This window comes from Mus caroli, unplaced genomic scaffold, assembly GCF_978045245.1.
Source record: "Mus caroli unplaced genomic scaffold, Mus_caroli_1 scaffold_1, whole genome shotgun sequence".
Classification (NCBI taxonomy): Eukaryota; Metazoa; Chordata; class Mammalia; order Rodentia; family Muridae; genus Mus; species Mus caroli.
In genome coordinates this window covers 64,062,117-64,084,461 of record NW_028227256.1, presented here as the reverse complement: position 1 = coordinate 64,084,461, position 22,345 = coordinate 64,062,117, and the positions used below count along the sequence as shown (strand labels likewise).

At 37.7% G+C, this 22,345-nt stretch overlaps 1 protein-coding gene across 1 annotated transcript in view; it reads right to left on the bottom strand.

Annotated features, from left to right (window-relative positions):
• Cps1 (carbamoyl-phosphate synthase 1) overlaps positions 1-21,839 on the bottom strand; it is a 107,142-nt gene extending 85,303 nt beyond the window's left edge. The window contains exons 1-4 of the mRNA XM_085838147.1: positions 21,559-21,839; positions 5,814-5,923; positions 2,723-2,867; positions 1,788-1,877 (exon numbers count right to left, since the gene is read on the bottom strand). Of these exons, the coding sequence (XP_085694273.1) occupies positions 1,788-1,877; positions 2,723-2,867; positions 5,814-5,923; positions 21,559-21,684 (471 nt within the window). The 5' untranslated portion in view covers positions 21,685-21,839. The remainder of the gene's footprint in view (positions 1-1,787; positions 1,878-2,722; positions 2,868-5,813; positions 5,924-21,558) is intronic.
• Positions 21,840-22,345: the final 506 nt, after the last annotated feature.

Below are 22,345 nucleotides of genomic sequence, written 5' to 3'. Positions count from 1 at the left end.
TCAACTTGTACGCTTAGCCTCATCTATCTTCTTGAGCAGTAAATAACTCCCCCACTCCTTCTTTGCCCTGACCCAGGGTGACTGTGTTGTCAGTTCCAGGGAAATTGCTGCCCTACTTAAGCACAAAACTCCTACAGTGAAGAGCATTCTCAGAATAAAGAACAAGAAACTCTGTGTATTAATCCCTTGCAACAGCTTTGCTGCTTAACCTCAGATATTAAGGGAGTCACATTCTATACAAATATTCATTTTGAAATAATGAGATGTGTGCATATTTTAGAAATATGTCTGTAATTTTATGTACAGCATATATTTTTCCATCTACATTATAAAAAGTCAATCAGTGAACCTGATAAGAAATAATATGTAAATCTTTTTGAGCCAAATATTCATGGCACACAGTAGGCACTCCACATATTTTTTCTGAAGGCTTGTGTTGTATTGTGGCTTTCCTAATATTTGTCCATCTTATTCATCATTGAGGCAATACACACACTGGTTTTCTTTTCTTTCCTTTTTTCTGGGTTGAATAAAGACAGGCTCACTATACATATTGAAAGTGCACTCTGACAAGCCATAAGGCAAGTTGAAACCAAAATTACTAATTCTAACATAAGAAAACAGGTTTACTAAATAACAGAGAGAGACAGAGAGAGAGAGACACAGAGACAGAGACAGAGAATGTCAGTGTGAGAAAGACAAAAGAGGGAGACAGAAAAAGAGAGAAAAAAGACAGAGAAAGGAGAAAAAGGAGAGAGATGGGAAAAAGAGGAGACCAACAGAAACAAACAAAGGGAAAAAGATGGACAGAGAGACAGAGAGTGGGACACTAAGTGTTAAATAACCATTACAGAAACTAGCTATCAGACAAATAAAGATAACTTGTTTTAATGGTTGAGAAGAAATCAGTGTAACGTGGGCCACAACAAAGAGCCTTCCTATCTTCTTTGTGTTTCAGGAAGACTAGGACCTAGGAATCCAGAACCAAGATCTTTGATTTCATTTTTACTTTATCACAAAGGGATAACATTGAACCCAATAGGTAGACACTCGTTGGAAAGGCAGAACTTTCTTGGTACTGGACAGTATAATTATAGTGTTCTACATTACAGAATCAGCCACAGTTGAACAAAAACAGCTTTGGTAACAGTGAAGATGAAACTAAATATAGTAGGTCTGTTAATACTAAGAATTCCTAACACTTAAGGTGAATACTCTGATAAGGAATTGACATTTAAACTATAGAAATAATGCAAGGTTTAACCTGTTTTCCACATTAATTCAAATGAAATTATAGCCAAGTAGTTTGTCATAATGTTTAAGACACAACATACTTGAGAATCTCTTTATACTTGTAAGAATTAAAGATGGCAAAAACAAAAACAAAAAAACAAAAAACAAAATCACTATTGGATGCAATGACTATGTGCCCTACACATAGAGCTCACAGCAGACCTTTCCTAGGACCTAGACATGGAGCTAAATTGTAGATGAAATGATGGGGTGACTGATATCGCTCAGGAGAAGGCAAATTTCTTAAACATTCCCTATTGCCTTTTCTAAATAAGATACGCTACCACTCATGTGTGGGCACCATCTAGTGGATAAACTGAAAATATCTCGGTCTATGTATTCAGAGAATGAATTCTGGAAAAATTGAATAGGGTGCAGATTTGTTGTTTGTGTTGCTGGTGTTGCTTTAACAATCCCCTGTCTACAGTAGCAATATCCAGAAATGCATAAGCTCCCAGGTTTCCATAGACCCATAGACCTATCTGACTTCTCACCTTCTCCTCCTGCAGCCATTGACCCAGACTCTTGGTAGCCAGCCAGTGGTTATAGTCATTACTGTAATTCAGAACCAGCAGACCTGCCACCTAGGAAGACAGACAGTGATGCGCCAAACATTGTGCACTTCTTGAGACTTATCTTGAAGGTTAATTTTTCATATTTAAACGAAAATTCAAATTTTGAAACCATGATATAAGAAAGGTTGTCAACACTTGTATTTAAGTGTATCATTATTTCCTTAATGCTACTTTTGGAAAGTGAGTTTACCTTGCAGGCAAATCCCCAAATGAAGGAACTGTCACTTCTCAACCATTTAATTTATCAATGATGTTGCTCACGATTACTTATTTGATGTAGATAATAGATAAAATAATTTTCTTAATATACATACAGAAAAGACTGAGAAAATTGTGATAAATAGTTTAGTTGTGAGGACTAAGCATGAGACCCAAGGTCCTCCAAAACAGAATACAAAGAGAGGGAAGTAGCCTTGTATGTTTTAAACTGTTCATATGCTCCATATTTCAAGATACTATCCGAAAATCCTTGACTAGATAATCTAAATGTGTTAACTTACTATTCGTCATATAAATTATCTTTTACTAATACTTAAAGGGCAATAAATAACACACATTTGATTATCAAACTTATCTCAAAAGATGATTCTTCATCTTTTATTGCCTCATTATTTGAACTTGTAACAATATTTCATGTATTAAAATAAGTTTCCCCAAAGGCATTAAAATCTAAACTGTCCTAATAAGTAAAACTTGTTAAGTTAAAGATTGTCCTATGGTACTTAGGAATAAGGTTGAAGACGTGGACTTGATACATAGTTGTGTGAGTGAGACTTTGCTTTTCTTGTAGCCTTAAAAATCAGTCAATTACACGTTTTCAAAGAGAGACTCTTAGCACATTATGGGGGCACTACCTTGATCCCATCAGACTCCATGTACTTATTCAGTCCCAGTTCGTCTCGGGCAGTGGTGTCGGGAGCCCCACCATTCCCAATGATAGGGTTGGCCATGGTGAGGATCTGGCCCTTGTAGGCAGGATCAGTAAGTGCTTCCGGGTACCTGGGTAGACAGGCCAGAGTGTTATCATCATCATCAAAGCACTTATATAAGTGCAAATCTATTGTCTATGCACATATTCTGAGCCAATGAACTCTTCAATAAAAACACAATGGGATTAAACTCCTAAAAACTGTCTCTGGACTTCAGCAATCCTAAAGAAATCTCGTGAGAATGCCAAATTGTATCTATAATATAACTAATATGAACAGAAAAGCTGGTGCTAATACAAAAGGTATTTTTTTATTTTTTTAAAGAGAACTTAAATTTCCCAAATAATGTTTTAATTTTTGTACACCACTACTGATTTAACAACTGCAAATATCTTAAAATCTTCTCTAGCCTACCAGATATTGAGTAAAATACTTATACTCACTGTGGAGGGCTGGAAGTTTCACAAACATACCAGCCATCAAAAAGGTGAAAATAATTTTTCACTATACATTATGACATTGAAGAGTCACCAAGTAATAACGACATGTGTACATATCCATATTAGAACTCAGTAAATATTTAAACTAAGGAGTTAATGCACATAAAAGGATAACTCACGGATACTGATTTTTAAATTATTTAGTTTGAGCATACAAGATGAAACATACAACCCTGATAGCTATTATAAAGTGGGAAAAAAATGTTGCTCCCTCATAATGCCTGCAGCATTACTGACTTAAAAAATACATTTCCAAATAACTATTTGTAAGTCCTGAAAGTGGAACTGGAAAGGAATGCAGAATTTTAAAGTTGGAGAGGTGTGTGTGTGTGTGTGTGTGTGTGTGTGTGTAACATTATGTGGGGAGGAGAACATTTTCCCATAAATACTAGGAACTAGCAACACTTAACTCCATGCACTTGAAGACATTCTAACTGATTTCTTCTTTCCTGACCTCTTACATTTTGTCTCCTGCAGAACGAGTTCAACCAAATCTTTCTTGTGGATTACGACTGAAAGTGAATTTAGGTGCTGAACAGGATGGAATAGACAGCCTTGAAACCAATCCAATACAGTTCAGATAGCAGTCAACATAAATTCCCCAACTCCATTCAAACTAAGTCCTACCTGAACTAACTTTGTCAACAGAACACTTTGTCTTCCAGCTCCACCATCCCTAGGGGGATGCAGGGCTCACAGCCTCTACCAGCTTATTTCTCAGATGCCTCTCACCTGTCAACAACTGATAATTTTTTAACCAAGACTTCTACACAATATAAATGTGTTTCTTGAAGATGAAAAAAATACTTAATTATCAACCACCTTATTGAAGGAGCCAGGCAATGGATGAAACCTACATATCTCAATAAAACATAAAGTCTGTGGACTAACCCAATACAAATGCCTTTCCACATCAAAAGAGGCTTGAAATTAATTTTATCTTCCTTGGTCTCTGTCTTTAAAGAACCTGACCTCTCCCTTAACCCTGAGCTTATGGCACTCTCTAGTGAGTTCATAAATGTAGCATGTGCCGCCACACTGCAGTGTTGGAGGTAAATTAATCCATCAGGTCCTGTTTGACTTTTGTGATGTGACAAGATTTATCACCTGTAATCTATCACCAAGAAGAAAACTCGAGTGCCCTCCATCATTCTGATCTATATTAAACAGTTGTTTGTTGGCAGGTATATTAACACAGCTAGTAATTAGTGCTGTCGAGAAGCTTAAATAATTGCCTGCCGAAGCAAAACTTCGCAAACAGGTTTTATACACTGTAATTTAATGTCCTCACCACTGGGGCTGATTTTTAAACGACCTAATATTCTTCATTCTACACAGAGAGGTGAGGATTTAGAGAAGATACACATTAATAACGTGACAGGCTTGATTTATCAATATACTCAGTATCAGTTAACCTGACGTCCCTTTCTCCTTTCAAGGCTAATGTGAATTTCCCTGAAGTGTTCATCAAATATCTTGTAGAAGGTTAGTTGACTGGCTCTCTGAAGGAAACCTTTTAAGATAATCAAGTCATAGTTTTCCTAAAACGCATGTGGTTTAAGCCTCCAGCTGTCAATTATTTTGTAATATAGCCCCCTTACTTTTTAAATAGGAAACTTAAAACTCCAAAAGATTAATCAATATCTCAATATTCCATTCTCAGCTGTTATATTCTGAAACCAGAATGTTTCAGGCTGTTGTCTAGGTAAAAGCAACGAACTATATAACAATTCTCATATTCATTGCTGCCCACTAGTAAAACTTAAATACTAAACTGTATCAAAATTGAAAACTATTAAAAATACTAGATATTCAGCTAAAGGGACAGCTCAGAGGTTAGGAGCACTTACTGTACTGATAAGAAATCTTAAGTTCAGTTCCCAGCACACATGTTAATAGACTCAAAACTTCCGGTAGCTCCAACTCCAGAGGAGCCACTGTCTCTGGTTACCATGATCACGTACACACATATACACACGCACACGCACACACACACACACACACACACATGCACACAATTAAATGATAAGACAAATCTTTAAAAAATATTAGACATGTGTGCTATTTAGTTCCTTTATCTCATCAGTTATTTTTTTTATTCAAAGGCTAAATTATACAAACTGCTCAAATGTCTCTTGTTAGTTGTGCAGAAATGGGGCTTCATTTTATTGACAGAATGGCCCTGTATTGTGTCACTCCACCTTTCCCATGCTGCAAGTTTCCCCTCCATCAGATCAAAACTTCCCATAACTCATGTCTTCACAACATGCATTTCTAAGATTGGGGGGGTTTGTTTCAGGAGCCAACTTAGCTTCCATGTTGTATTTCTTTTGCAGGAACAGGAAACATACATCTATACCTGCTGGCCAGGTCGGTACCATAGGCCCTGCACAAAGCTCCACAGAAGTACAATATACAATGCAATGCTGTGATTTCAACCTGTTACTGAGTTGACATCACCCAAGTGTTCTTCTACGTAGAGGAAAAATAAAGTGTTTTGACAGAAGCATACTCACCCTCCTAAGCCAGTATTAAAAACCACTTCACCAGCAACAGAGGAGGGATGGCCAAAGGAGTAGCCTTTCATCTTGGTTCCATCTTCCAGAACAATGTGTGCTGTCTTTGCCTAAGGAAGAAGTTGCAAGAATCTTAAGAGCAAAATATGAAACACCAGACACACAGAGAAAAAAAAAACTGACAAAAAATAACCAAGCATAGATTAAATGTACAGCAGATTTACTGAAACCATCCCACCCAGGTGTGAGGTTGTTCTGTGTTACCTACAACTGTTCTCCAAGTGGAGGGCACTGTCAGTGGTAGGTGTTTTGTCTTGCTTTGCTTGGAAGAGGAACTGAAGCATGCCAACGCGTTGCCTATTCTAAGTCTACTTGTAGAGTTGTTGACAAGCCAGAAATACTTCAAGGTCACTGCAGAAAGCTACAGTTGGTATCTTCCCCTTCTTAATATTCCCTAGCTTTGCTCAAGTATACCTTGAAGGGAAGCTCGTGAGCTTACAAAGGCATCATGAATTATACTGTACAGCTCATGTTCACTCAGAGGTTTCGAGCTAGAAGGAATCCTCGAGATTACCTATTAAATTATGCTCCGCAGAGTTCTGGTGTTTGATGGAGTTGTCCCCAGGGCTGCCCTCTCCACACCGTGTTATGGACACTGGGAAGCTGGAGCTGTATCACTCTGTTAACACTAATCCAGCAGCAAGCACTGTGGAACACTCTAAAAGCAGTATTGTATTTTGCCTTTTATTAGAGTTAATTATATCCATGCCTGGTTCTCAGTTTTGGCTATGGGCATCCTGAATTCGATTACTCTGCTGTCTTAATCTTTGAACTAGCTTCTATAAAACTCTTGGCTAAAAGAAGGAACAATTAGAGAAACCTATCTAAGAGGCAAGCAAAGATCACCCATTCCTCATCAGTACTATAATTCTATTGTTGAAACAATTTACATCTCAATTTCCATAGAGGTCAAGGGAGAGGAAAAAAATGTGTTAAACCACAGCTCAGGGGACAAAATCTCTAGGAGACACTATAGCTCATTGTAATATGTGGTCATAAAATACTCCATAGCAACTGAGGAACTCAAAATGACAAATTGGTACTTGATTATACTGGATGTACTCTGTTAGGATTGATGACAGTATTAGGTTATGCAGTTAAGGTTCTGTATCTTTTTAATAAATACATACTGAGATACTAAATCATAATGTAGTATATCTAAAATTTGCCTCAATTATGTCAGAGAAATTGATGCAATTATATATGAAACCAGTTTGGCCATGCACTGAAGTTGTTGAAGAAAGGCTATTTATTCTTTCTGTGAAGTTAAGTGAGCTCATTAGAAGAAAAAATATACCAATTCTCTATTCCCTGCCCCTTAACTATTTTAAGGCTGGGGTCATAGTGTCTAATCTCTTTGTATCTTGCTGTCCCACTAACACACACACACACACACACACTAATTTAAAAGCAATTTAATAATTGATGCTAATGAGCTTTGTTTCTGTATTCCTCTAGCTCAGTATGACTCCCAACTTTTCAAGTGTTAAAATACAGAAGCCTGTTATTTTTCAATAATAATGTCTGCAGAAATACGATGCTTCCTTTACACCCAAAGTACTCAAATCTCTTGCCATTAGAATGATTGTTCTTACATGGAATGTGGTATCTTGATTGCCATTCATCAAACACAATGTTCCTAAATCTCAATTATGTATCAGTGGGTGTATAAAGTATACTTATATACAGGACTATTTTACTGTTTCCTCTTTAAATCATATTCTTTTAAATGGGTAATTTATTTATTTTGTTTTAAATTAAAAATAAAACACATGGATTTCACATTTTTTTCCCGAGAAAGTCAAAAGAAGTTCTGTCCTGCTCATTGGAAAGATGCTGGTGTGTGGAAATGTGTATTGTAGAGAAGAGTGGGGCTCACAAGCTAGATGGTCTCTTTGATTACTTATACTTTGTTTTTCTAGACACTATGTTAAGAAAAGTTTCAAATTTTTACATCACAAAAAAAAAAGTGACTGGCATCATCTGTTATCAGTGGTGATGAGATTTCTGTCAGGGATTAGCTTGCTACACATCTAAATTTCACTCTGAAAAATCAGCTCTGCCTGTCATATCTCATCACACCTTATCGTTACTCCATAATTCGCTTTGATTTTTTTCAGTTACTTTTGTGTAATTACAATTCAAGACAGAGGTTAATGATTTTAGGAAATTTGAGTGCTAACGTTCAGTGTATTTCCGAAGATTGATAAAAGACATTCCACAGAAATGGGTCTCAACAGGGGTGTGTTTATGGGCAAAAGTCCCCAGATAACTCAGACGTGTTTCACTAGACGAAACCCTTTGGTCCACGTAATGAAAATTTACTGTCACAAAACATTTTCTACTGGAAATGTTATTTTCTGTTGGTGGGGAATTCATGTGAAACTGACATGCCTTCAGAAAATAGAAGAGAGTATGATCTTAAATAACATGCAACTTAAAATAATTGTACTTAGGCAAGCTTGGCTGTGAACTCCAAATTCAGCTATTTTCTATGTTCCAATTTATCGGACTTATACTGAGCTTATCTGCCTAAAATGTCACCTTTGTTTATGTTTTCTTCTTCCCTCCTCTGACCTACTCCCAACTAGAGCTTTCTGGTTATTGTCTGATCTCTGGGTTAGGTGACACTATTTTAAAGCAAGGAAAAAATTCACATCAGCAAATTCATCTCTTATTACCTTTTTCCACAATTCTAGTTCGTAGTTTTTCCTCTCTTCTCTTCATGAAAGTAGTTTCCTGCCCTGCTCTCCTTTTTCTAGGATACATTTGAAGAGACATTTACTGCTGTCTGAAATAGTCCCAGAGAATGCGTTCAATATGTCTTTGCTCCCTTAATTATATTTTTTTGTGCTTTTTGGCAGTTTTTATAGACCTTCCAATTCTCTTTCCCACCACTCATTACATTGTTACAAGGCTTCTGTTTATTGCCTGTAGTACACTTTATATTCCTCTTAACTATACTAGCCTCCAATGACTAAAATGATGAGTGCCAGTTGACTTATCTATGAATTGATGGGGGAACTCCAAGCACGGAGCTATTATTTAGCATCCTCTCTCCTAGATAACTGTCCCCCCGAACACCATTCCCTTACAGAGACTCCATAAGAATTCACCTTTCACCATCATAAGATATTTTTGGAGCCTCCATCCTGTCAAACAGATGCATAACCTAGGAATTAGATTTCTATTATTAAATTATAATTTAAATGCCCACTGCCAGGGCACGCTAGTCCCTTAAAAGCTGAAAATGTGGTGAAAGTCTTAGCTAAGAGAAGCGTCTATACTTGTAGAATGTCATGAAAGGTTAAGAAAAATCAAGGACCTTTTTAATGATATGGTCCCTTTGTGCTTAATAAAAATGTATACGCCAATAGGACAATTAAGACCTAGCCACAAACCTCACTGAGCCTCTCCCACATGCTAAGTACTTGTGCCTCTGGAGATGCATAGTGAGAATCCCTAGACTCTCCAATAGTAAAAGCTAGATACTTTCCTGAATTGTAAAACTGAGAAAACCTTGAGAAACGCAGAATGGGAGTGTGACTGAAATGCCTGGATATACAAATTTGCCTAAAATAGCATCCGTTTCTATTCCTGCTGAGACTTGATGTCCCAGGGCAGGGTGGTAACCAAGGGAGGTGTCTCTTTCTCTGTGGAGAACGGGAGAGGGTAATGGGGACAGGGACTTGTGTGACTGGAAGAAGGGAGGGCTATGATAGAGATATAAAGTGAATGAATAAATAAATTCATGAAAAATAGCATCCTTTTCTTTGGGGGAATTTTTTCATAAATGGAACTATGTTTTCCTCCCTATGTTTAAGATTAAAGCCAATTTCAATAAAGAAATGTTTAGCAAACTTTGTGTTTCAAGTCCCAAATTTGGAAAGCCCTTCAAGTCTTTGCTCGAATGTCACCTTTCTGTAGGTCTCCCCAATTCCTGTTTTTAAGACTATAGCTTGCCTCGCGGTCCTCCATGACCTTGGCCACTACTTTTGTCAACATTTTTCTCACCTTCCTAAAGCCCATGCATGCAGTGACTCCCTTGCTGTATTATCTTATCTTGTTAGGAAGCAAACTTCATTTGAGCAAAGCATGACATCTGTTTTATTCCTTAATGTATCCCCCAGCTCATCTATTTGATTACTGAAATTATATTTTTTCATGTGATACTTAGTCTTCACTTTTAGCGTTTCCCATTCTTAGTTTGCTTGTCTAATTTTTGACTGAACCGTTCTTTCAAAGATAAATATCTAATGCTATGTGTTCTCTAGAATTGGTTATTATTGCTAGTATCTCAAACTCAAAGGCACTAAACTTCTTAGAGTTGCACCCTCTGCCTCCATCATCTTTTCCTAACATCTCGAGAGACGCCACTTTCGCTTCACATCTGGTCCTATAGGCTCAATAATAAAGTTATTTAAATGGTACACCAATTAAAAGTAGCTCCATCTCAGCACCTAATACCCCAAGATTAATAACAACGATGACTAAAGAGAATGGGTCAGCCACCCATTTACTTCTTCATCTAACTCTACATTACATAAAATCACGCTGCTACTCATGAAATAAGACGTTCCATTTTCTATTGCGCCCCACCACACAAGCTACCTCCATGTCTCCCTGTCTCCTAGCCTAGGCAGTACAGTTAAGGCTTTCTTCTTGAAGGATACTAGTCTTCAAATTAATCAATTTAAATATAGCTTCCTTCTCTTAGGTCATTTTCTACATGCAATACCTCTGCTCTTACTCTTTATGAGTAAACACCTTGCTTGTATCCTATTTACTTTCTGGTTGTCTTTCTTAGTTTATAGGCTAGGCCTTCGATGATTGAACAAGTCAGAATTAATGCTGATTGCTTTGTGATCATGTTCCTGGCATTCTCTCAGCGTGTGTAGATGCTGCTGCTGCTGCTGCTGCTGATGATGACGATGATGATGTGGGGCGGGGCATGTTATAGTGGCTTAAGATATGCTTTCTACTTCCTAGGGACTTTTACAGCAAAAAACCTCAAGCCCATACCAACACCTTCAGAAAGAGCTGGCTGTGGTTCACATAAAGTTGCTGTCAGCAAAACTTCGGAATGCATAGCAACTGGAGTGTTGTGTTATAATAATAGAACACTAACACATGATGTTGTGAAGTGATTTGATGCCCACTGGATCCTGGTCATTTTTATCTATCTTCACCTCACTTGAATGAGGACACACTTTCTTTTTTTTTTTTTTAATTTTGAGGACACACTTTCTACCTAGGCCAATCCTATAGGATGAAAGGAAGAGAGGAATCCATTGAGACTAGCGATAACTCTTGGCTGTATGCAGCACCAGCTTCACACACCATCCAGGTGTGGGGTAGGTAAAGCTGTCGTAAAGTTCTAGAAGACCTCTCAATCTTATTTTCATATTTTCTCATGACTTAATTCCACTGGAAATAGTAGTAACTAGATATGCTATGTAGAAACCGAATCCTCCATTAGCATAAAGGAATAAAACTAGATTCGATATACATAACCCAAACTCTTTTATTTACTTTTTATATAAAATGCTTGCTAGCATCTAACTATTAAATATTTGTATGTAATGGGAGGGTTGGTAGTAGCCAGGACAAAAGAAAGGGTCGCAAGAGGTTGAACAAGATTCTGTAGAGAATGATTCTTTGTTTTTCTTCACTAATAAGGTCTCATACTTGAAGTGTTGTATTTACCCACCAAATTTCTAAATGGAAATAATTGGTTCATTTTTCTCACTCCATTTAAAATTGAAACTGTGTGGCTTTATCTTTATTGTTGTCAAGGTTTATGGAGAGTGCTGATACATCCTTGCCACTGATAAATATTTGCATAATTATTTTTTTAAATATTTACTGAAAGAAACATATACTTGAAATCTCCTCCAGTGTGATCCCATTTAGTGGGGTGCCTCTTAACACTGGTGAAAGAGAAGGATCACCATTTCCGAAGAATGTCTTTGAAAGGAAATTGATCTATCACGGTTACTAAACACCTACTTTTGACACTGCCTTAACAAGAAACTAGACTAGCACAAACCTGCTGAATGGAGTTGTCTATGTTAATCGAAGTCCATATGCAGTCGCATAAACAAATTGACTAGGGACAAAGCAGTGTCTTCTGTTCCGGCCAACGGACATAAATTCAAAAAGTCATGAAGCCCTATGGGAATGATGTCTGAGAGCATTTTGTGTCACTCAGGGCTCCACCCTGATGTCCCCTGAGACAGCCTCTGCATAGTGATGGTTAACACGAATGTGCAAGGGAGTAGTGTCTCTATAACTACTAGTGGATTTCCTCATCTTTTCCTTGAAGAAAAGCAATGAGGTTGGTGACATTAACATCTCCATTTTACACTTGAGTTGACAGAGCCTCCGGGGAACAGAGATCCTCACAGTAGTAATTGGAGGAACAGTCTTTTGTGGAGGTGGTAGTTGTTGATGTCAGGTTTTTTCGTCTCCCAGTCTGTCTTACTTATTATCCCTTTCCCCTTTCTGCTTTACAGTTTTTTAAGAATAGAATAAAAGTAATTATATCATAAAGTCTAATCTATTTATAAGAAACTTTAATTCAAAATCCCTGTGGATAAGTCTAAAGGAGACCAGAGTCAATTAAGAATTGCCTGTCTCTAAATCATGAAGTGCCAAGGTGGTGTGGCTAGTCCAATTTTTTTTTCATCCTAAAGCTCAGATAACCCAACAGGTGTTGGCAATTAGTCACACTGATTTCAGACCCCGAATTCTCAAGTTCTGAAAACAGCTAGGACCACAGATACCAAGGTAGGTCAGATGTTTTTCTACTCAGCCAAGTCCAGTATGGACTTGCCCTGCTGTGAGAAACCAGGCAAGAGGATTGCTTCATGCTGTCAGAAACGCATAACGTGCCAGGTGGTGGTGGTGGTGGTGCATGCCTTTAATCCCAGCACTTGGGAGGCAGAGGCAGATGGATTTCTGAGTTCCAGGCCAGCCTGGTCTACAAAGTGACCTCCAGGAAATCCAGGTCTATACAGAGAAACCCTGTCTCAGGGAAAAAGAAAAAAGAAAAGAAAAGAAACGCATAACCTTCTTGGAGAGTTTTACATCTGGAGACTTAGTTAGACAGGGGACCAAGGAGCAAGCTCAGTGAGGGAAACTGATAGATCATTGCTTCCAATTGGCTTGACTACAATTTTGTCAAACTTGTCTCCCGGTATATCTTTTACAAGGCTATTTCTGAAAACTTCTATTCACTGAAACAATTCCAAGTCAACAGCAGCTTCCCTGATATTACCTCAATGCCTTTCCAAATGAACCTAATTGAGAAGAGGAATTTTAACCAAATCACCCATCCAAGCTAATATTCCCAAGTTGGCCTATATTTAAGAGTGGGCACACAACTGGACACAATCAGCACACAGCTGGATGTGGTGATGCACACATGAAATTGTAGACTCTGAGAGACAGGTATAGAATGACATTGAGTTCAATTCCAAACTGGACTATATAAACAGAACACATCTAATAAAAGAAAAAGAAAAGAAAAGAAGTGTAGGCATCCATTTTATTTGTATCAGTAATCAGAAGAGCAGCATGCAATGACTTGAAGGAATGTTAATATGCACAGAGAGGGGAAATTTTCATGATTGACCTTAAACCAATGTTCAAATTATATCTCTAATTAATAATATTATCTATCCCTTTTCAAGATCACATTTGTATTCATCTACTCTAGTTATTATGTTTACAAAATATGCACAGAACCTGGAAAGGGGAGATCAAGAATTTTGGCCAATACAGATCTGAGGGAAAATTCATTTAAGCTAATTTAATCTCTCTTTCTAAACATTATAGATACTATGAATCTGGGAGCCAATGAGGTTGTGAATAAGGTCTCAGAAGGTGTATTCATGGATGTGGGGAGATGGCTCAGCAGGTAAAGCACAGACTGTGCAAGCATGAAGACCTGCAGTTCAACTCCTGAGAAGCCTATAAAACCCTAGGTATGACTGTGTACATCTGAAACTCCAGCACAGGAGTGTGCAGACAGATAAGTCCTAGAGGCTCACTGGTCAGGCAGGACGTTCCAGGTTGAATGAGAGATCTCAAACAATTCCGTGGAAAGCAGTAGAGAGAGACTCCAGTTGTTGATCTCTGGCCACATGAATGCACATAGGTAGACTTACACAGAAGGAAACCTGCATTCTGCTGTAACTTGATAGAAATCTAAAGGCTTTATAAAGAAGAAATACAAAATTCCCTGTGGCCTAGTAATATTAAATGCTAGTTTTAACAACAAACTTTTGTAGGAATGCCTGTGAGGTTATTGATGTTTTAACACACATTTAAAACTTTTTACACCGTTTTAATCCTCTGCTTTATGTAATACTCCTCACTATTAAACTGTATTGTTTCTTTTTTTCTGTATTATTTCAACATCCATACGATGCCCATTCCTACGTTGCCCTTAGGATGAACATTCTAAAATAAGTTCAATAATGTGTCTTCTAATACTGTGAAACTTGGAATACTTTCACCAATTAGAAGTAATTTTTATGAAAACACAATTTTGTGCAGATGATTTGTCTATATATTGGATCATACCTCCAATAAAATTTTTGGCCTTCTTTGTGGTTTGCCTGTATGGAGCTCAGCATTGGGGTTTCACTGTATCCTAAAGTATTTTAACTTTATTAATGACATTTTCTAAAGTATGATTATACAAATATTATCACCCCAACCCACTCTTCTTTTTAAGGCTTTTAACTTGGTAGGAAAATTTAAATTCACTTTGAAACTACATGTACAGGTTTATTTTCATTTTTGCACGAGGTGACTGGATAGCTTCAGAGGGCTACAAATGACCAGAACTCTTTGCTTTTTAAGGCTCTCAGTTTGAGATCACATTTAAAAGAGTCAATGATTCAAAAAATTTTCCAGAATAAGAACAATGTGACAAGTAATAATGGAACTCACACAGCTAAATTTCCCCTCAAGATGCTCTTCAAAAGTGTCCCTGGGGTTATACTAAGCTAAGAGAGTTCATTCCTGGAAAGTGTATTCAAAATTGAAACTGAATTTATAATTAGCCTATAAAACTTCAAATCAGCTTCATGTTTATTACTGCTGGGCATTTCTTTGCATTCATTATAATGTTGTTTATAATCATCCATTGATGCTTGTTCAAGGTTCTGCATCCCAGTGTCATTCTACTGACTTTGAGGATATTGGTCCTCTGCTTTGAATCAGGTATTTTGTGAGTTTGTTGGTGTTTTTAATCCCTTACTTCAAGACACAGGAAACAAGTGGAATGGGTCTTTTCTTGTATTTGAAAATAGACTTGAGCTTTTGTATATAGGAGCACACCAGACAAGGGAAACAGAAAAGCAGCACATGGCTACAGTCACACAATAATTTTATTGAAGGGGAAGGGACATAGCTAATCAGCATGGTCCTGAAACACTCTATCTGTAAACTTTCTGACACCCATACAGAGAAGGAATCCTTGCTGACTCTTTGATCTGAGTCTCTTCTGAAAATGCAACAAAATAAAAGAGAGGAAAACACAATGTGTGGGCCATTGAGCTAAGATTCAGGTAGATGGGGGCTCCAGCACGAACAAGGAAATCCCAGCAGGAAAATTGATTCAGCAGAGTCCAGTGACAGCTTGAACAGCTGTGGCCCCAGCACATAACAAAATGTCAGGTTATAACATATCTATCTGGTGCAGAGGCCTGCAGTCAAAGTGGAACTCGTGGAATTCTGTGGAAGAGGGGGAGGAAGGATTGTAGGAGCCAGATGTATCAAAAATACCACAAGAAAGCCGGGTGTGGTGGCACACACCTTTAATCCCAGCACTTGGGAGGCAGAGGCAGGCAGATTTCTGAGGCCAGCCTGGTCTACAGAGTGAGTTCCAGGACAGCCAGGGCTACACAGAGAAACCCTGTCTCGAAAAACCAAAATAAATAAATAAATAAATAAATAAATAAAACCACAAGAAAACCCACAAAAATCAACGAAATTGGCCTCATAGAGGCTCACAGTGACTGAAACAATAATCAGGGACCCTGCATGGGTCTGACCTAAGCCCCCTGTATATATGTTAAGTTTGTGCAGCCTGGTCTTCCTGTGGGGCTCTAACAATGGTAGCAGGAACTATCTCTGACACTTTTGCCTGCTTTGGGGATCCTTTTTCTTGTTACAGGTTTCCACATCCAGCCTTAAACTGAGAGGAGGAGCCTAGTCTTATTCCAATTTGGCATGCCATCTCTGGTGACAATTCCTGGGAGGCCTGACCTTTTCTGAAGGGAAACAGAAGGAGTAGAGAATTGGGGGTGGGGCTGGAAGAAAAGGAGACAGGGCGGGTGTGATCAAGAAATATCTATGAGAGAATAAATTTTAAAAGAAAAAATTTAAATCTGTCTAGGATGGTGAAAGGGGGGAGAAATTTGTGTAATTGTATTATAATTGACAAAACAAAAGAAATAATAAAAACGGAAAAATAGCTGATAATGGAGGCCTGCTTAAAGTTCTAACCACATTTCCTGATAAATATCTCAGTTATAAACAAGAATGTTCTTGTTAACTTTGGTATTTACACATCTGTGAAATGGGAGGAGTAATGAAGCTTTTGACTGGCCATGTTAGTATTTGCAATCAAAATGTTTTGTGCGTAAGGCTTTAAGCTAACTGAGCAATAAAATTCACAGAGATTTGGATATAAAGCATTATAGAGATAATAACCCCCTTAAGCCAGTAGGAGAAATGAAAATGATTTACTCGGGAATCTGACTATATTGCTATAGAGTCATTTATCTAAGTAGGCTATTTGCATATCAGAGGAAGTAGAGGCCCAGTGTGTTATTTCCATTTTCACCACAGCCTCGAGCTATATAATATATTTGATTTCTGGTTTACCTGATATTTCATAGCTATTAGTTCACCCCGGTACTCAACCTCTTAAAAACATATATCTAAACTAAACTATGAAAAATAGGAAGCCTAAGGACAGATTTTTTTCAGATATTTATTATGTAAATAATACAGTAAAGACTTAAAATGATAAAGTTTTGTTTTGTGTAAGTGAAATCTTAACTTTTCACTTTGGAAGCTATGCTTTCAAAATTTGGGTATGTAAATTTCTAATTCGAACACAATTTGATTATCTTTAAAATATTTGATGTACTTCTTTGTATTTACAGATGCTTAACATTTCAGGATGTCTGAACATTGTAACTGTAGCAATCAATTAAGCCTTACAAGCATCAAAGTCCTCTGGTTTTGTTAAACATAAGCTAGTGTAGAAGATTAAAATCACAAGGTTAATTTTGAACAGTCCCATGTTCTGGGCATAAATGAACAAAAGAGCCAGATTCATGAATAATTTTGTTCTAGTTATATTTCTCATAAATAAAGTATAGTATTTGTGAAGACCCCATTACAGGTCTTCATAAGTGTATTTTTTTAACAAGCTCTGACTATGCATATAGTATAGGACAAATGGTTCTGAATTTAAGAGTGTCCAAATGGTATTAGCTAACTTTTACTTATATTTATAAATTAGTATGGTCTGACATAGGTGAAATGACCAAATTTGTCACTAAACCTATGGATTAACTAATGACAATTTCACCACCCAACAACTTATTGAGAAATTTGAAAGCTTCTCAGATGGTGTTTAGAAAAGAATAAAGAAAGGCAATGACCTCAAAAGCACATTCAGCTTTTAACTTTGTCTGTACTCAGGAATGCAACGCCACAGCAACTTTGATCCTGTTTGGCTGGCAAGTAGCCCAGTCATTGTAAAGACATTGGGAAACACTAGTGACATCGTGGTCTGTTTGTCCTCCATCTGAACATTGGCAGAGAGCTCCGTCTTCATCTCATTCCAAAAGGAGTACTGACAGCCATACTGCAGCTCTCAATCCTAACAAGTCAGAAATGCCGGGATGCTCTAATGGAGATATAAGGGGGCAAAGGAATGGGCCCCATTTCCTCAGCAGCTCAACCTCATTTCGCCTCTTAACCACTAAAAACCATGCTCAATGATGGGCAAAGGAAGCCTCGAGGAGAAGCCAAGGAAACACGAGTCAAGACCAGGCTAGACCCTGAGAACTCGTCTTAACCAGAATTCATAGCTTCTGACCCACATCAGAACAATGATAAGGCAAGGAGGTCCATAGGGCTCAGCCTTAGGGGAAGCCAACCATGATCCGAACTAAGAGCCCCTGCTTCCAGAAAGTCTGCCTCCTGGAGTCTCACTCACTACTCTCACTCCTAGCTTTTCCAAAAGCGGTATGCAAAGATGCACAAATGGTCAAAGCACTGTCAGTAGTAAGCTAAAGGATCTATGCTTCAAGAAAATAAACAAAGTATGGATAACATACATAGGAATAAAAAAGAGAAGCCATCTCCCGACTACAGGAAAACTGTGCATCAAAAGCACATAAAGTTACCTCTTCTCTGAGACAATTAGACAATAACTACTTGGGACTTGAACTTAATTTTTCATTGAAATATTTGCACTACCACAGATGAAATCCATCCCCAACATGTATGTAGCAAAAATCTAATAAAACAGCAAACCTTGACTATGTACAATAAGCTTACCCTTACCCCAATCTTACCCCTAAGTATTGTACAGAAAGATTCGAATATACTAATAAATTTTATTTTTCATGAATGATTCTTAAGACTATAGGTAAAGGATCCTTCTTGGAGTTATCAATTCCTACTGAAGTGTTGATAGCTCCTCTAGATTGAGCTAAAGATTTTGCTTTATTGGAATCAGAATAGCCTTATAAAATAAAGCTTTCCAAAGGATTCTGTCACATCCAGATTGCCAGAGAGAAGACTCGGATGTTAGGTGTAGTTTGTAAAAAGCATAAGGGTTCTATCTATCCCTGTACGAAGTCTTTCTACTGAAGTGAATGGGACACAATTTTTGTAAGTATTTATCTTTCATTTTAAATTGCCTTCTAAACTTCAGTATTGTATAGTGATCATACATTCTCTCTCTCCACTACTTATGACAAAGTTTAAGTTCAGAGACTATGTGAGTTGCCAAGGTCAGAATAATATGAAATATATAATCGAGGCTAGAATCTATATTTTATTTTATTTCTCAGCCTCAGTGTCTTCCACAGTACTGTTCCAACTGGCTGAGTATAATAATGCACACTGGACATTTTCAATACTATTAGAAAAAAGATTATGGTCTCTAAAACTTTCATATGTTATGGTTGTTGATCATTTATACCCTTGGTACCAACTTCTTTTAAAACAAGGAACACCTTGAAGTTCTTTCTTCTTCCCCATGAGTGAAACGCAATTGTGTCCACTGGCAACACACACTCTGTAAATATTAGCCACAAGCAAATATGCAAGGAAGTGTCGTAGAAAAACACAGTGTGTCACTGCTGGTTCCACCTCCATCTCTCACCACGGGGAGAAAAAGGTGACCTCTTCTGGCATTGCAAGCACAACCTGGCTCACAGGGCAATGCTTTTGGATCTGAGTGTCTTTCACAATCCATTTACTACCTGTAACTAGCTGTTCTATTACTAACCTTTAAAAACTGCTCCCATGCCCTTCAATGACAATTATGTAAATATACTCTAATGACTTTTAACTATCTTTAAAATACTGTGCACACATCAAAAAGAATTAATTTGGATATGTATTTCTTAGAAAATTGAGTTTTAAAAGAGAAGGCCAAAAAAAAAAAAAAAAAGAACCCATACATAAAGGACTATTTCAAAATAAGTGACTAAGAACACAGGTTCCCCTTGGACTCTGTGGGACTTTAATTCACTACCGTGAAGCTTAAGAACTTCCATTTTTCATGCCTGGCATTCCTCCAAAGTTCTGGCCAGTAATGACTATATGTGAATAATGGCTTTTGCACCTTGAAATGATGGCTTATTCCTCCTGAAAATTTGTCATTCTTAGCTATGAACTATGGAAGACCCTTGAAACAGATCTACCACCATGAGCTAGAACTGCTTTCCCAGGGGTCGGTCCACATAATTAGCTCATGTTGTTATGTGGTAATTGCTGTGTAGAGTGCTTGCTGAGTCTAGGGACCTGACTTATAATTATTGTGGCCTCCACTATTCATTGCTCTGTTTTTGGTATTTAACAGAGACCTGCTCATCCTTAGCTACCCACTTCTGTGAGAATAAAGTGGTCCAGGTGACCCAGTTCAAAAATATGACAAAGCACTTAAACTGTAGATGGTACTGTTGTCATTACAGTTTCTTCTCTTCAAGATGGCATGTGATGTCTTCAAGGCATTGAAACACTTAACTAAAGCCAAACCATCATTCTCTGTATATCAAGGTACTATGTCCTTATTGATGCTTTAGAATATCCATTCTTCTTTCTGGCTTCCATCTTATTATCAAAATGAATCCAACATGGCTTTCTTAGGCTTTGTAATAAATTCTCAAGGTGGCAGGCTCAAGTTGGTATCATGTCATTGATGTAAGCGTAAGTGTCTCTCTCCCTTCCCCTCCCACTCCTCCTCCCCTCCCCCATCCTTCTCTTCCTCTCCCTACCCTCCATGCCACCATCCTTTCCTTCCACCCTCTTTTTCTATCCCACCAGTCTTCTTATGTCTCTCTCCTTTTCCTGGAAACTATAAGAACCTATAGAAATTGCCTGTTCCCACACATGCCAGAATCCAAAGCCCTGAAATCCTGACCAAAGCATTATAAGCAAAAGAATCTAAGGAGCACCAGGACAATTTTTAGTCAGCCTACTATGCACCCAAACTACAAGCAGAATTCCCAGTGCTACTCAACCTGTTTTTACACAACACTGAAAAGGAATGGGGTTTTTTTTTCTACTATTTTATAGCTCTTTGCACTAAAGAAACAGTGTATTGAAGCTACTATGATTTCTGAAGCTTTGTACTCAGTAAAGAAGAGTTTCATTGACCAGGTCCCCATGATGCAATTAGACTTCTCCAGTGAGAAATATCATAAAGAGACAGGAAAAGGTAGAGGTTCCTATAGGGATTTCATAACCAGGGGTGGGGGTAGGAAGGAAACTATTTACTTTTCCACTGTGAACTTGTCCCCTCTGCTACAGATAAACCTGGACAGACAGATTTTCAGCTGCTGTTTGCCTCAAAATCTGATTCTGCAAAAAGGAGAATCATGCATTTTTCCTCTGATAAGAAGGTTAAGAGAGCATGGAAATGCTGTCTTCCTCTATGTACAGGGACATCCAATATTAAAAATTCATAGATAGTTTTCTTCTAAACTTTTAAAACCTTACATGTCTAAGAAGAAACCTTTTCAGTTAAGCCATTATATAACAAAGGCTTAGTATACTGGGGGGGGGGTATTCCTTATGTACATAGAACCTGCTTCTTTCAACTCAGACCATTAGCAATAAAATCAAAGCATAAACTAAACTATGATAACTTTTTTAAGTGTATCTTTTTCCTAGTAGTACACTTATAGTTTATATGTCCATAGAAACTGGAGTCATTCTTCATATTGGATAAATATCACCTTCAGTTTACTCAGAGATTAAAAATAATCATTTGCTATATCAATGGATTCTATGGTAAAGCACTTTTTTAATAAACAACTTTGTTCGAAGCTGTATTTGCTCTGTCAGCCCCACATTGGTTTCGCTGCTAAACTGTGTCCTGTGTGTTATCATCAGACACAAGAAACAGGGGTGTTACCTTCACAGAAAGGAGCCTGATGCCAGGTCTGGAGAAGTCCCACTGTCGCTTCGTAGTCACATTGGCAAAACCAAAGCCACTCTTCAGTGTCTTCACCACTTTGCAAGCTGTCAAAATCCTCGTCATTTTGAAGATGTTTTGTGACTAAAATTAAATCACAAATATCTCATGAGATTTTGATGTCCAATTTGTTTGTAACCAGTGTGAAAGAAAGCTGTGTGGAGACAGTACAGTTGAGGCTGTAGGCTGACTGCACAGCGATCTTTGACTCCCCATTCATTCTGCCATTAAATAACCTGTCTATAGCTCCTCCTTTCCTTAGCCCCTCCTCCCAAACTGATGTCCAGAGATGTTCCAATAGACATGTCATACAAATTGCAACATAACAAGTGGCACCTTCTCCTGTGGAAATCATGATACTGCTGTAGCAAGCAAGCTAGCCATCAAAGGAGTTGCTTATGTAGCTGAATAACATGACCCAGGAATGGTAAACAGCCTTAGGTGTACTCCTTCTTCAAAGGGCAGTACCTTGCTAATAATGCAAAAAAGATCAAACACTTTGCTAAGTTGGAAATGGTGCCTCATTTGCTTCAGAAGCCATTTGGATTTCAAGAAAACCCAAATATGGAAAAGGTTTCTGTGGTTTCACTGGGTGATGAAAACCACATCCAGTAAAGAAAATATCAAAACGAACATTCCTCCACAAATATACAGAAAAACACCCGAGTTACTTGGGAAGAGAAACTACTAATGAAGTAATATAGTATATTTTTATTACAACACTCTT